This window comes from Lycorma delicatula, chromosome 1 (assembly GCF_047948215.1).
Source record: "Lycorma delicatula isolate Av1 chromosome 1, ASM4794821v1, whole genome shotgun sequence".
Classification (NCBI taxonomy): Eukaryota; Metazoa; Arthropoda; class Insecta; order Hemiptera; family Fulgoridae; genus Lycorma; species Lycorma delicatula.
In genome coordinates, this window is record NC_134455.1 from 117,997,278 (window position 1) to 118,012,727 (window position 15,450).

General features: G+C 29.0%; 1 protein-coding gene across 1 annotated transcript in view; it reads right to left on the reverse strand.

The window, feature by feature from the left end:
• Window positions 1–7,668: 7,668 nt before the first annotated feature.
• LOC142318168 (orexin receptor type 2-like) overlaps window positions 7,669–15,450 on the reverse strand; it is a 75,712-nt gene continuing 67,930 nt past the window's right edge. The window contains exons 7-8 of the mRNA XM_075354711.1: window positions 15,254–15,406; window positions 7,669–7,837 (exon numbers count right to left, since the gene is read on the reverse strand). Of these exons, the coding sequence (XP_075210826.1) occupies window positions 7,712–7,837; window positions 15,254–15,406 (279 nt within the window). The 3' untranslated portion in view covers window positions 7,669–7,711. The remainder of the gene's footprint in view (window positions 7,838–15,253; window positions 15,407–15,450) is intronic.

Genomic DNA, 15,450 nt, shown 5'->3' on the forward strand with positions numbered 1-15,450 from the left:
ACGATGTACTGCACCTGTGGGTGTCCGCACCCGACGTCTGCTGCACCATATAAATGTTGACACTCCGTCGTTCTTTCCATCATGTCCGTGGTCATATACTCCGTGGAGAATAAATCTTGTAAATTTTACATTTGACCTTACAACATACGATAAACAATCAACTCCACCTACTGTTTTCCGGCAAATGTTTCAGTATATTCTCACCAAGACGAACCCAGACGCGGTGATATACACTGATGGATCGAAACAAGACGATACCGTTGGTTGTGCTTTTGTTGTCAATGAAAGAACTTATATGTTTGGCGTACCCGGTATTACGAGTGTGTTCACCGCTGAACTACTCGCTATAAAAAAGGCTCTAAATATCATTAACCCTAAATATAGAAACATTCTTATTTGCAGTGACTCGTGTAGTGCTCTCCAGGCGTTAGAAAACTTTTATCCCAAACATCCTGTCGTCATTGAAATTTACGAAGCTATCACTGAGTTAGGTAATCGCAACACAGAAGTAAGTTTTTGCTGGGTCCCTAGCTACGTAGGGATTCCAGGTAATGAACAAGCAGATTATGCTGCCAAAGAAGCGTGTATTCAACCTCCTTTCACCACCCGAGTTACTACCTTTGATTTTATTAATTGTGTAAAACAATCAATGAGAGCAAGGTGGCAAAGTGACTGGGCGACTACCGTCGATAATAAACTCCGACGGATTAAAAAGATTCAGTGTTGCCATGGGGCTCCTCTTGCAGAAAAACTCGTCGTGAGGAAGTGGTCCTCTGCCGGTTACGGGTAGGACATACAAGGATCACACACGAGTACCTAATGTCAGGAGGAATCGCACCTCTATACACACGATGCAACTGTCGCATGACTGAGCACCACATTCTCGTAGATTGCATATGTTATGCGGCGTTGGATCGTAAATTTAATCTACTCAGAAACATCCGTGATATCTTTTACAATAATAACGAAATTTTGAATCGGATGTTTCTGTTTTTGCAAAGTACCAGGTTACTGCAAAAAATTTTAAATTATATATATATATTTTTATGCTAGAAGAGTTTTTGATCATTTTTAAGCTTTACTTTTGATTTTTTTGGTTATATCTTTAATTTTATTATCCGAAAAGGGCGCCTTTTGCACAACCTATCGGAATTAGGTAAGTTTTATATAGTTTCTTTATTCTATTATTTTAACTTTTATATTTTAAAGACTTCGTCTACGTTATTAGTTTTGGGTTTTATTTCACTTTTTGGACTTTTGTTTTAATAAATTTTTATTATATGATTTATATTAATTTTACACCTTATAAGTTTTATTATTTTGGAGTTATTTTACCCTTTTATTAATAAAAATTCCCGGCGATGATAACGCTCAGGCGTTTTACGCCCCAAACAAAAAAAAATAACAAAAAAAACCAGTCTTAAAGCATATCCAAATCATCCAAATTTTAATGCAGTCCTTGTTATTCCTTATTTACAAATGTACGAGGACCATCCACATTATACAGCACCTATGTGTATTTTTTCCCAGGGTTTACTACACCTTATAAATATTGACACACCTTTTATTTTTCCAATGTATCCCTGTTCATATCCTCCATGAAAAATCAACTTTATAAATTTTATTTTTGATCTTATCATATACAATAAATAATCAACACCACCTATCGTCATTCAGAAAATGTTTCACCATATTCTCTCAAAGTTAAACCAAGATACAGTACTATACACAGATGGATCGAAACAGAATGATACCATTGAGTGTGCATTTGTTAATGAATGAACCTGCATGTTTGACCTACCAAGTATTACACGTGTCTTTACTTTACAACTTACGTGGTGCACTTGAATGTGCACCATATCCTTGTGGATTGTAAATATTATGCGACTTTAAATTGAAGGTAATTTAATTGAGCATTATAAAATTAATAATTGTCTCATGTTTGAATAAAATTCTTAATAAATTTATTCAAATAAAAATAAAAACATTACATATTTGAAGTGGAGTTGGATCTATTGTTGAATAAGTAAATCTGTACACACTGTTACTGGAAAAATTGTAATATTCCAAAATTATGAAAATTAAAAAAAAAAGTTATTAACCTGATTATTTAACCAAAAGTATATAAAAAAAAAAAGAATTCTTATAGGAACTACAAAAAAACAACCTCTGATTTAGATAAGCCGTATTATCTATGCAGACACATGTTCTGAACTGTCAAGGTTTGAAAAAAGGCTTTTTAAATATTCAAGAAAAAATAGAAACCTAAATAAAATCTTGGTCAGAAGTTATATGAATTTTTATTTGCTCTTCACTCTCAGTAAATTTATCTTTCTGCAAATCTGCTCGGATTAAAAACAAATGTTTTTACTGCAAAACTTTTCAATGTTTACATTTTTCACTGCACATTTTTTTGGGAAAAATGTTAGAATAATTATTTCATACCTTAATTTTTTGTAATTCTGGTTCAGGCTTTTTATATTTTTAAAAATATCTTACCAAAATTCATTAAACAGGCTAAAACTACTTATTTTGAGTTTGATTTTAGTGTATACATGTAAAAGTTCTCATGCTTCAATAATTTGAAGTTACGAAATTGAATTGAATTTAATTGATTGAATGAATGAATTATTTATTTCCAATTTAACGCAAATAAATATTATACATAGACGTACACGGAACAATATACATAGACCTGCAAAGAAGTATTCTGTGGAGAGATATTAGTTGCATGTACATTTAATTACATGTAAATGGTAATATTTTATATAAATATAGTACAATTAAATAGTGTTTTATAACATTAAACAAATAATTTCCATGAATCTGCCAAGATTTTGCGTAAATTACATGTAGTTTTATGATTACTTTCCTTAATCTATAAGGAAAGTAATAGGATAATTTAAAATAGTATATTAACGTCAATATTAGATATAATCCATTTTTCTACAACTTTGATCAATGTTTTATTAGCATGATTACAGATAAATCGTTGTGGTCTAAAATTTGTCGTAAATTAAAATAAAGTAAATAAAATTTGTTGTCTGCAGACATTTAAATTTGTTTTGAGTAATTCAATGGTTGCAGATTATATATATTTTTTTACTTGGGTTAATTTTAATGTAGAGTTCTCTAATCGTTAAAACTTTAAATTCCTTGAATAGATCTTTAATTGGGTAAAGTCTAGGTTTGCCTAGTATTGCTTTTATCAGACTTTTTTAATTATATAAATTTTATTCAAATGTACATTTACATAAATGCACATTTGAATAAAAAATGAAATGCATAATGTATGTGTATTTTACAAACATGTACATTTTTATTCAAATGATTTATTTCCTTAAGGTTAATGAAACTGATTATTCTTTTAATATAATTATGTAATGGAATTTGAAATAATAGTTTTTAACGGAAATGTGGTTGATGGATGGACTATTCTTTTAATTACAAATAAAATGGTTATTCAGCTATTTATGAACCAGGTAATCTTAGTAATTGTAATGGAATTTGCATATACCACAAAGAATATTTAAGTACAGACAGAATAAATTATATAATTTCTGAAACTAATTCATTAATATTGATATGATGCAACCAGAATAAAATATAACCATTACTCTAATAGCAATATATCATCCTCTTTCGCTTCTACTGACACCTTTATAAGTAGTTTGGATGAATGTTTACAAATTTTTAAAATTAACAACATGGTTTTTATCAGAGAAATAACTATTAATTTAATGAGAAATACTAATGTGGTAAGGGAATACTTTAATACTATGTCATCTAATGGTTATAAATTTACATTAATAAACCCATCAGAATTCAAAATGATTCAAAAAACCATATTGATCATGTGTTTTTCTGAAACACATCTTTCTGTTCTAGAATATACTTGAATTAATTTTTAAAATGCAGATTACAGATCATTTCTTTTCTTGCTTGCGGTTAACTTAATAGTAATATTAGACTTAACAGTAATTAATAGTAAGACAGATAGACAGTATTATATTACTAAAAATATTAACTTTTGTGATTTAACATTAAAAAGTGAAATTTGGGATGAAATAATATCATACAATCACAATATTGATGAATTAGTCAGCAATTATACATGTAAACTATGATGTAATTATATAAAACATGCAACAACTGAAAAAGATAGTAGCATATCAATTTAAATCTCTGAGAAAAACTGCACAACAGGATTAGTTTTTTCTTTCTTCTATTTAGCCTTCAGAATCACCATAAGGTATTACTTCAGAGAAGGATATGTATGAATGCAAATGTAGTCTTGTACAGTCTCAGGTACGACCACTCCTGAGAAGTGTGGTTAATTGAAACCCAACCATCAAAAACACTGGTATTCATGATCTAATATTCAAATCCATATAAAACCTTTACTAGGATTTGAACCTTAGAACTCTCGACTTTGAAATCTGCTGATTTGCAATGATGAGTTCACCACTAGACCAGCCCGATGGGCTAGGTTAATTCTATAAACAAACTTGATAAAGTACATAAAGTCCTAGCTAAACAGTCTTTTAATACAAAATTAAAAACCGAATATCTTAAATACCGAAATCTTTTCAATAAACTATTAAACAATGCAAATATGATTACAATAACAATAAAAATCTCGAATTAAAACGGTAATAATAGGAAAACCTGGAAATACATAAATGAAATACTGTACATGGAACAGGACTCACCAAAACCTAATATAGATTCCAATATTTTAAATACCCATTTTGCACAAGCAGGTAAAACATACGCAGAAAAATTAAGAAATGAAAATCTCAAATTTTATTGAGATTTTCATTGAGATGATAAAATTATCATTTTATTGAAATGTGCATTTCATTTTGAAAAGCTGTTAAAAAGTTTATGAAGATTAAGTTACTGGCTTATCAGCTGTAACATTACCGCTGTCCTGCTGTCTGATATTCTTGGATGTAATAGTAATTGATTCAACAGAAAAGTGGAATTATACATGTAAACTATGATGTAATTGTATAAAACATGCAAGCACTGAAAAAACAGTAGCATATCAATTTAAACTGAATATCATCATGGGCGCTACACTCATGATGATATTCCAGTTCCCACTAAAATTGAAATCCTCACCAAAAATGCTGAAAGTCTATCCACTTGACTCACGAATACGATATTGGTTGTTGTTGACTCGTAGACAATATCATACTCCTGAGAGAACTGATTATCTGTCTACTAGATCACCATTGTCTAGCGGTTAACCTGGACCAAGATTACAGTGACCAGGGAAATTTTCACTTACTAGATAATGAGTTTGGGGAGCTTTATGTTATCCTTATTATTGTGGCAAGCACCTTCTTCTATTCAATCACTACCGGTAGAAACAAAAAAATTTCACTCTGGTAACTTGTTCCATTTCCTCGATTGATCGCTGAACACAACTCAATGAAACAGCCAAGCAGGGCAACAGATTCAGATAGGATTCAGAACTGTGGAGCTAATCGTCACGACAGGGCAAATGAGTTAATTTTTTGCCGTGCATGCTTAGATTAGCTACAAGAGCCAACTGGCAACCGCGAGAAAGTACTGGAATGTTTGAAAACATTTTCTATGAACAATCATAAAAATTTTTAGCTGTTTAAAATAACTTATTAAATTTACTATTTCTATGAAATCGTTAGTTCCGTTACTAAGGATGGAGATAAGTGGCTAATGTCAAGGAAAGCTTTGTAAGATAGTGAAGGGAGTGTTGAAACAAGTAACCAGATCAAGATGATTTGCTGTTTCCTGTCAAGAGTGGTTGACAGGCCATTATATGAATCTAAGGTTGAATAACAAAGTAGCAAAAACAGCCTTTGAATTTAATAAAAAATTGATAACCATTTGGAAGGATGCATAAATAAATAAACACTTTCATACCCACTGATTACAGAAATATTTGTATTAAATGTCTTATCGAGACAACCTTTGAATTTGCATATCAATATAGTATTTTATTTAAAAATTTAAATAGATAAGATTTATGTCTATGATTTTTATTCTAATTAATTAATGTTGTTAGATGTAGAAAAGGTTTAATTTGAAGTGTCTAGAAATAATAAAAGTGGAAATAGAATAGGTTGAAAAATTAAATGTGAATAATTATACACTCATGGTGTTTCTAGCGAATAAGTGCAAAGCACAACTATATCAGAAGAAAACTAATATTATTTTATGTACCAAACAATATAAAATATACTTCTTAAGACAGCATGCAAACAAACTAGCTGATAAAGCCATTCAACTCAAGGGTAATGAACATTAAAGAAAACAATTATTTGCTGGAATAAAATTATCTTAATTTATGATCCACGTTTGTTTTTATAAAGTATATTGTTGGGCTCAGCATTGTTTCCTGTTATTATGAAATAGGATTATTTTTGCTGAAAACAATTATTTTAACATTCATAACTTTAATATATGTATTTTTCAAATATAATTTATTTCCAACTTTAAATAAAATAATTATTTTAAATGCATATGTTTTGATTGATGCACCCAAATAAATTATTCCCTAGAAAAACTATTTAATTTTGAATAAGATGTCCATTTATGTAAACAAGTTGACGCATACATTTGTAATAGAATAGTTTTGAAACCTTTATCTTCTTATCTGTGCTTTATTGCGGAAGCTGGTCAGAAAGTTGGTTAAAAAATTATTTTTAATTTTATACAAAAATATATTACGATAACATTATACTAAATTTTAGACTTTTTCATGAAAACTTTGTGTGTGTGTGTGTGTGTGTGTCTGTGAGCGCGCGTGCGCGTGTATGTTTCTTTAAACTGAAAGTATAGTATTTTTATCTATATCTATATCTGTATATGTGGTCTATGGTTTTCTTCCAGCTTTCTGTTCTGTGAATAAATATTTTATATACACTTGATTGTTGTAACAGTTCCTTCTATGTTACTTAAAGACATAAACAGAATTTGATTTGTTATATTATCTGGTTTTTCTAATAGAGAGATGTATGCTGCTGCAGGAGCCTTTCCTCTTCTATAATAGCTAGATAATGCAGTGTTATAGTACATTGTCTGTAGAACCTGCATCTGTAAATTCTTATTTGACTTCAGTCTTTGTTTCTCAGGAATGATTATTTCTCTAGTAACAATTCATCCAGTAGTCAATCTTTTGAACTAGTTTGTAAAGTATGCCAACTAAACATAATTTTTGTAGCTTGTGATTTGCAGCCTTCCAAATAAAAACTTATGTACATATCCATAGACTTTGAGAATTTTTTTGTAATATTAGGTTTGATTAAATAGTAATGGGATCACTGTAATGGTGTTCAATTATAACCAGACTAGAAAAAAATGGATGTTAAAAGTGTTTATGTATCTGCACTACTATCTAAACAATGCACAGAAGCATTTTATGATTTATTGTAAAAAACAATACTTGTATTATACAGAAATATACATAGATTATGTCGTAGATTACATCAACATTTCATCTACCACACAACATAAAGTTATAATTAGAAACTATAAATCTTATTTATGTAATATTACACTTAGCTTATTAAATCTTTTGAATAGGTTTTTTGATGAAATACTTTAACCTAGATTTAACAATGATTGTTTTTTTAATAATTCATAAATAGTAAAAATTTGAAAGTAGTGTAAAGCAAAAGTTGAAATTAAAAATAATGTATAAAAGAAACTATTAAATTATTCATAAAAATGTATTTTGAACTCTTGTTGCACCTCCTGTTGATCTTGGAGCAGATGACATAACAAAACATCGTCTGTGTGGACTGTGGTAAGAGGCGTAACTACTAGATGAGGTAACACTGCGGTTCTAAAACAAATAGAAACTCTTATGTAGTGAATACTTGTAAATTTTACCAGAGAAACTATCAGTTATTTATGAGTACTATCAATTGTTCTAGCTTACATTACTTCATCATTTACCATAATATTTATATTGAGTGAGTGGCAAAGCTGCAGAGGAATGAGTGGAATTTTTCTTCTTCAGTGGGCATGATTGCAGAATTGTCAAGGAAAAGATCTCATTAGGGAAAGAAAATTTGCTTACATTACTACTATTTTTTTTTTTTTAAAACTATAGTCCTAACTAATTAAATATTTTATTTTTATCTCATAGCTCATAAAAATTTAGGGAAGGTTTTAAGTTCAGTGTAGGTTTGCTAAAACTTGTTTGACTCTGATAAAAATATGTTAATGCTTGTTGCAGAATAATATTCTGTTCATAAACAAATACTTTTTTGAATATTTAAGTACTACTTTTCAAGTAGTACTATAATTGTCCATTATTGTACTTTGTGTGCAACTTTTAAGATAAATTAATGGGGAAAAAACTGTAAAAAAAAAAAAAATTAAAGAAAAGAAAAACATTTTAATATGAACTAGTTGGTGAATGAATTTTTTGTGGATTCTTTTAAAATTTCCGATCAAATGTTTTATATTGGTCTGCTTCTGATTTTGTTCTGACTGTAATTATAGATAACAATATTATACAAGCTTTTTCTATTTCAATAATATTGATATTTGCAGTTACAGTTAGAGAATAAACATAAATAGATCTGATGCAAATATTGAACCAGCATTCTATAAGAAACTGTGAATAATGTGTCGGCAAACAATATGTATTTTAAGAATATTTTCTGCAAATCTATTTATTTTTATTTTATCTCCCTATTCCATTTCAACTTCATCAACATTATCTACAATTAAGGAGCGGTACAGTTGTTAAATAAATCATTAAACAGAAAAACATGCAAGTCTGATGTAAATTAAGATATGTATAGTTTTTTTAAACATTTTCATATGTTTTCAAATCAACAGCAGGATAGAAATTTTATTCTATCTAAGGTAAGAAATTGTATTTCTACATTATACTACATTATCTAAGTAAGAAATTGTATTTCTTACATTTCCAATAGAAGCAAATGTCCCAACTTATATTCTACTTTGCCTCCTTAAGAAGTTTCTTGGATATCTGAAAAATCTTTGTTTTCATTATCTTCATGGTGTGAGGAATTTTTCCTCACACCATGAAGATGAAGATGAAAAGTTTGTGGAGTTACAATTACACTGAATTATGAAATATTACAAACAGTGGTCTTTGCAATTTACTTACCAGTGACTTCCGAACAATTAATTAGGCTTCTTAAATAAATGAAGCTAAAAACTGGTAAGGTGTGAGCGATTTTGATTTTAATTTGAGTAAGGGATGGATGTACCCCCTCCCAGTATTCTCCAAACCTTTAAGAAAGGCTTTGTCCAGGATTATGTAAACATTCTTGAGGTAGTGTCATTAATTAAACAAAAATAACCAAAATTAACTCATAACATAATTATTACACATATACATGAGTAATATTCATAATCACTCACAAAGTACAATAATGGACAATTATAATACTACTTAATGATGAGAATTTGTTTCCAAAACATGTCAAGACTTAAATAAACAAGTAATAAGTCAGATCTAAATAAGATATTAATAAATGTTTAATCTATTTAACAAGATAGACACCATTAAAGATTAATTATGAGCATGCAGAATGTTATCATTATTTTTTTTTACATCACCATCTGAAAATAATGTAAACTGTTAAGTTAGTAGTGTTCACATCACAATAAACATTATTTTATTTTATAACATAAAATTACTTTTTTTAAAAATAACTATTTTCATTCTAAATGTAATTAAGAGAATTTTTTAAGATAACAAATACTTTCATACATTTTTTTTTTTTTATTAAGATTGTTCTGAATGATTTGTATTCATAATTTACAATGATTATGTTTATTATGAAGATGTTATTACGTTCATGATATTGTAATATTCATATTCAGTAAACGCACATTTATTTTGTGTTTAACACAGTAATATGTAAGGAAATTTTCTGATGTATAATGATTATTCAGAAATTCAGTATCATTATTTAATTGGTCAGCATATGAACATTCCTGAGACCCCAAAAATAGCTTTAAGAACTTTATTTTAAAATTGATTATGAATCAATTATTGTTGCATCCTTATTGATGCACATAAAAAAGTTACTTAAAAATTTAAGATGTTTATTAAATACATTCTAATTTAATATCAAGACATTTTAAAATTCATAGTAGGTGATGTTCACATGATGATAATTTAGCAAAACTTGCTTAGTTTTTCACTTATCTGGATAAATAATTTGTGATTTCTTCATTTCATTTTCAGTTGAAATGATATGGTTAAATTAGTATATTTTTATAAAAATAAAGAGAAAACTGTAAAAGCTGCATATATTATTCCTTCATATTTTTTTATTGTTTGCAATTATGATATGAGTATAATGAGCTGCTAGAGAAGAAATAATTAGTAGAAAGATAAAAAATTACAAAAGACAAACTATTTTCATGTATTTTTTTGCAGTTTTTGTTTTCTATCAATAATTGATAAATTTTGTCATGATTACTACCTGACATGTATTTTGATATTTTGTAAAGATATATTGTTACAATCTACATAACAGAAATAAATGGTGTTCATCTAAAATAGTAATTTATTTTTCTGAATATTTTTTACCCTAGAGAGATTTGAAAACATTTTTTACTTGATTTTCATTATGCATATAAAGGTTTGTTACATACTGTACAAGGGACATTTTTGTCTCTATCAGCCTTGAAATCTTTCTTGACAAAATCCATCATCTTTCATACTTAACAGTAGTTAGGTGACAAATTGTTTTTATTTGGGGAAAAAATTAGCAAACTCATTGACTGATGATTTTTTTTATCAAAAAGTACTTTCAGTTTTAAAACAACTTGACATACACTTTATATCAGTTCTCAACCTGTGAAGCGTACTTCCTTAGAGGGGGTATGATAACACTAAATGGGAGTTTGAGCATATCAAAAAGAAAATATTATTAAAAACTTATTAATTTACTGAAAGGAAAGCAAAACAAAATACATTCTGACATAATAAATAATAAAACACACATTTACACTGATATAATATACTTACAAATAGGATTGTATCAGTGCTGCACAATGTATTAATAATTAACTTATCAATACTAAATTAAAATAAGTTTAATAATTATTAGTGACACCCTTGGATCTGTCTTGCAGAGCAAAGTTTTTTGAAGAAATGTTTAATATTAGAAATAGACACTAGTTCTTTTTCTATATTTAGCTGAGATCTATATTTTGTCTTAAAGCAGCCACCTCAAAAAATCCAGTTTCACAAAGGTAGGATGTTGGAAATGGTAATATCATATGAAATGCTCTTGTTTTTAGTGCAGAAAACTCATCATCCACCCTTGCAGAAAATTTAAAGAGTGACCACTTGCTATGCAGTTTATGAAGCTTTCTTTTTCAGCAGTTGAAAGCCCTTCAGGAGTATTTTGAAATAGATCCCTGACCCACTTGTAACTGGTTACCAAGTTGTTGTCAGCAAGAAAATACTTTTTAAAATTCTTTGCCAGCATGGCTAAATGATTTTCAAAGGTTACAAAAACAACTTTTACATGTTGTACTTCAGCCTTGTTAACACATTCATCTGCATTTGCAAACATTTCTATGTTTTGATTTAAATTTCTGCTGCACAATTTCAGTTTCTACAAAAAGCATTGACTTTATCACTTGTATTCAACATATGTGTATTTGCTCCTTGGAGCTGAAGATTCAAGGTATTTAATTTCTTGAATATGTCAACCAAGTAGCTCAATTCCATCACAAATAAACCATCTCGAAATGTCTCAGCTTCCAATGGTCGGTTTTCCTCTTCTAGAAGAATGGCAATTTCATCTCTTAATTCATAAACATGTTGCAAAAATTTCCCCTCGTGATAACCATCTTGTACTGCACTCATACCTATACAAAGTGCAGAAAAGATTGATTTTACAGGTCTCATTTTTACATAATTTACTATGGTTACAAACATTGTTAAAATAATATTCAGATCAGAACTCATTTCTCTGAAGGACAGAGCTTCTCTGCGGATTGCAATTTGTCCAGACACACTGTGGGGAGATTTTTGTTTCACAAGTTCTTGTATACTTTGGAATCTTCCAGACAATGAATGAGCACCATTGGTGTAAATTCTGATGCAATTTTTCCACTCTATGTTTGCCTCATTTATAAAATCATTTAAGATAGCAAACAATGTGAGTTCTGTTGCTTTGAGTTCTATTGGTTTACAGAAAAGTAGTTCTACTGCTGACATACCATCACAAAATCGAACATAGGCATTGCAATGAAATGAGCATTTTTAATGCTATCTGTTGCCTCATCAAGCTGAATTGAAAACAATTGCACACAACTTCCCAAAAAGCTGATGCTGTACATATTCAGATAAATCATCAGTTTGATGGGTCACAACATAATTTGATAGAGCTGTGGACTGCAATTTTTTGGCAAAATTATCTCCAAACATAGATTCTACAATCTCAATTACAGCTGGCAAAATAAGCTCTTCACCATTGATGTGAGGTTTTTTACATCTGGCTGTTTTATATGAAACTTTGTAAGCAGCTAGTAAAGCTTTTTCACTCACAGACAAAGTTTTTTTTAAAAATGATGTTTGCTTTACATATGATTTTAATTCTAAGAATTCTCAGGGTTTGTTAACTTACTCATTATGAAGTGTTTCCATATGTCATTTAAGTTTATTAGATTTCATGCTTTTGCTGCCAATATTTTTGAGTAAATGACACACAGGGGCCTTTCTTCTTCATTTACTTAAGTACTGGTAACCTAAAATTTAATTATTCTTGAGAATATTTTCTTGATTTTAGTTTCAGAACCATGCTCGTCTGTGCACTTCTTGATGTTTCACTATTGGTTACGCACACTTAAAAATTTATCCATGATTCTGCATAAATCTACTGCTGTGAATATTTAATTCCATAAACTGTAATTAACACCCAAATTACAACATAATGGTGAATTACATTATCCATTCATATCATTATTAATTCATGAATGGTGAATTACATTCACTATTCATGATAGATTCGATAGCAATATAAGGATCGACTCGACTGAGACTGGCTGAAACTGAACACGGTGCAGCATTTATACATGTTTCCACAGACAGTTGCAAACATTTTATACACGGTTGTGCAGATATTCCAGAATGTTTGAGACAAATCAGAACTTCTTGTGAAGTCGTGAGAATGTCCGATATGGTGGACGTAAGTCAAAGAACAATAGAAAGGCATTGATTCTGGTTTTGTTAATGCAGTGGTTCAGTGTTGCAAATTATCAATAAATTTACTTATTCTCAATTATTTATTGTCAAAATATTCAAAATACATTATTATTGCATACATTGTTATTGCATAAGGGGGCATGATGAAAATTATGATTGAAAATTAGGTTGCAAATACTGAAAGGTTGAGAAACGCTGGTTTAGATGCTTAATTTTCTTTTAGCTTTTTATTTTATAACTCCATAATGTATTGTTCTGTGGAGGATTCAATTGATGGACACTGTTCCTTATACTTGATAATCTCTCGTGTATTAAATTGAGGCAGTGAAAATGTTATCAATCTGTTTGTAAAAACCCATCCACTAAAAGAAAGAGTTCTGAGGTGGTTCTTTCCATAAAAGTTACAATCTGTGTTTTTTTTTATGTTGTCCCAGTGCTATATAAGTCCTAGTATACAACCTAAACTACATGACTACAGGATACATATACAAAGTTAGTCAACACATGCAAATTTTATACATAAAATTTGAAAATTACAATTTTAGCTCAATTCAATAATATGAGATTTTTGCTCACTAAGTTTGACAAAAACAGCATATTAAACAAATACATACAGCAGAAATAAAATATACATAAATATGAATCACATATTAAAAGTCTCCCAATTACTTACATCTGGGTGTTACTCCTAACAAGCCCTCTGCACTGACAAAAAAAAATGGAGAATAGCTTCAGCAAATTTTTCTGAAAGCATGATTTCTTACATTTTGAAAGTGAGTAAATTTATTTTTTTTTTTAAATTCATAAATGATGCATGTTCTAGTTATATTTTTCTTTGCTGGAAACACTTTTTAAAGAAAACTTAAATAGTTCAAATATAATTACGTTTAGTGATACAACTGCAGAAGTAAATTGTAAATTAGTGTAAGTGTAACATTTTTAATACTAGCAGATATTTTATTACAAATATTCACTTTTTAAGTTAAATAAGTTTTAGGATTCATAGCAACTATCACACATTAAATTAATCTATGTTGAAGACAAATATTTTTCATTTCAGATAACCTTGATTTTAAATGATCTGATTATAGATGTCTTTCATGTAGGAAGGTAGAAGTTATCTCAGCCACTAGTTTGTCTTTTTGCAACTTTATGTTGAAAGAGAGCTGTTAAGACAAATTCAGAGCAGATTATTCACCAATTTTTACCTAAGAAATAACACTTTTACTCACACTGCTGCACCAGCCTTACATGATCAGCACAATTCCCATGCTTCTTGTGCAAGAAAAAAGACAGCAAAAAAAATGTGGTGGGTGGATGGATGGTTGTCTTTTATGCCTCTCAAACGTGAAAAGAAGAAGCATTTCAAAGATGATAGTTTACCATCTTTTCAAGATCAATGCAAATCATGGTTTTAAGCATAGTAGTGTTTATTTTTTTTGACAGTCGCCGACTGGTTTAATGCTATTTTTCATTAGACTTTGTTCTTTGTTGACTTTTAACATCACATATGTATAGATAAAATAACCAAGTCCATCTATCTTGTATATTTCAATGTTTATCTTGTTCTTCATTTTATTCCTTTCATTCATCCTTCTATTATAAAACTAACTAAACCAGGATGTCTTGTTATGTGACTCACCAACCAATCAAGTAGTTATGATAAAATCTTATGAGATTCAGCTATAAATTTCTTTCCTCTCTCATATGACTTATTAACTCTTCATTTTGAATCTTATCAATAATGTGATTTTAAATATTGTCTTCAAATATCATTTATTGAAAGCCTGTATTTTTTTCTTTCTATTTTTCTTTGTTAATGTCTCACTACCAATTAATGTTAACATATGTATTTACACAAATATTTTAAAGCATTTATTCTGATTTTTAGATTTTATACTTCATGTTAGCAGATTTTTTTTGTAAAAAGTAACATTAACATTCATAAAATCATACTGCTGTATGGAAAAATAAATTTCACAATTGATTAGAATATTAGAAGTGCAATTAGATATTAGTTTATTATAATTTTTGAGTGTAGGCTACCTTGCAGTGACCTTTCATCATGTGAGATGAGCAAAGCAAGTTGTAAATTGTTTTTCGAAAGTTTTTCGTCATAAAACAGTAAAGCAATGGATTAATTGCTGAATTTACATGTCCAAGGAGAAGAGTGAATGGAAAAACTCTCATCATTTTAGCCTGAAATTAATAAAAAAACCAGTTAGTAAAGGAAAAATATGAGA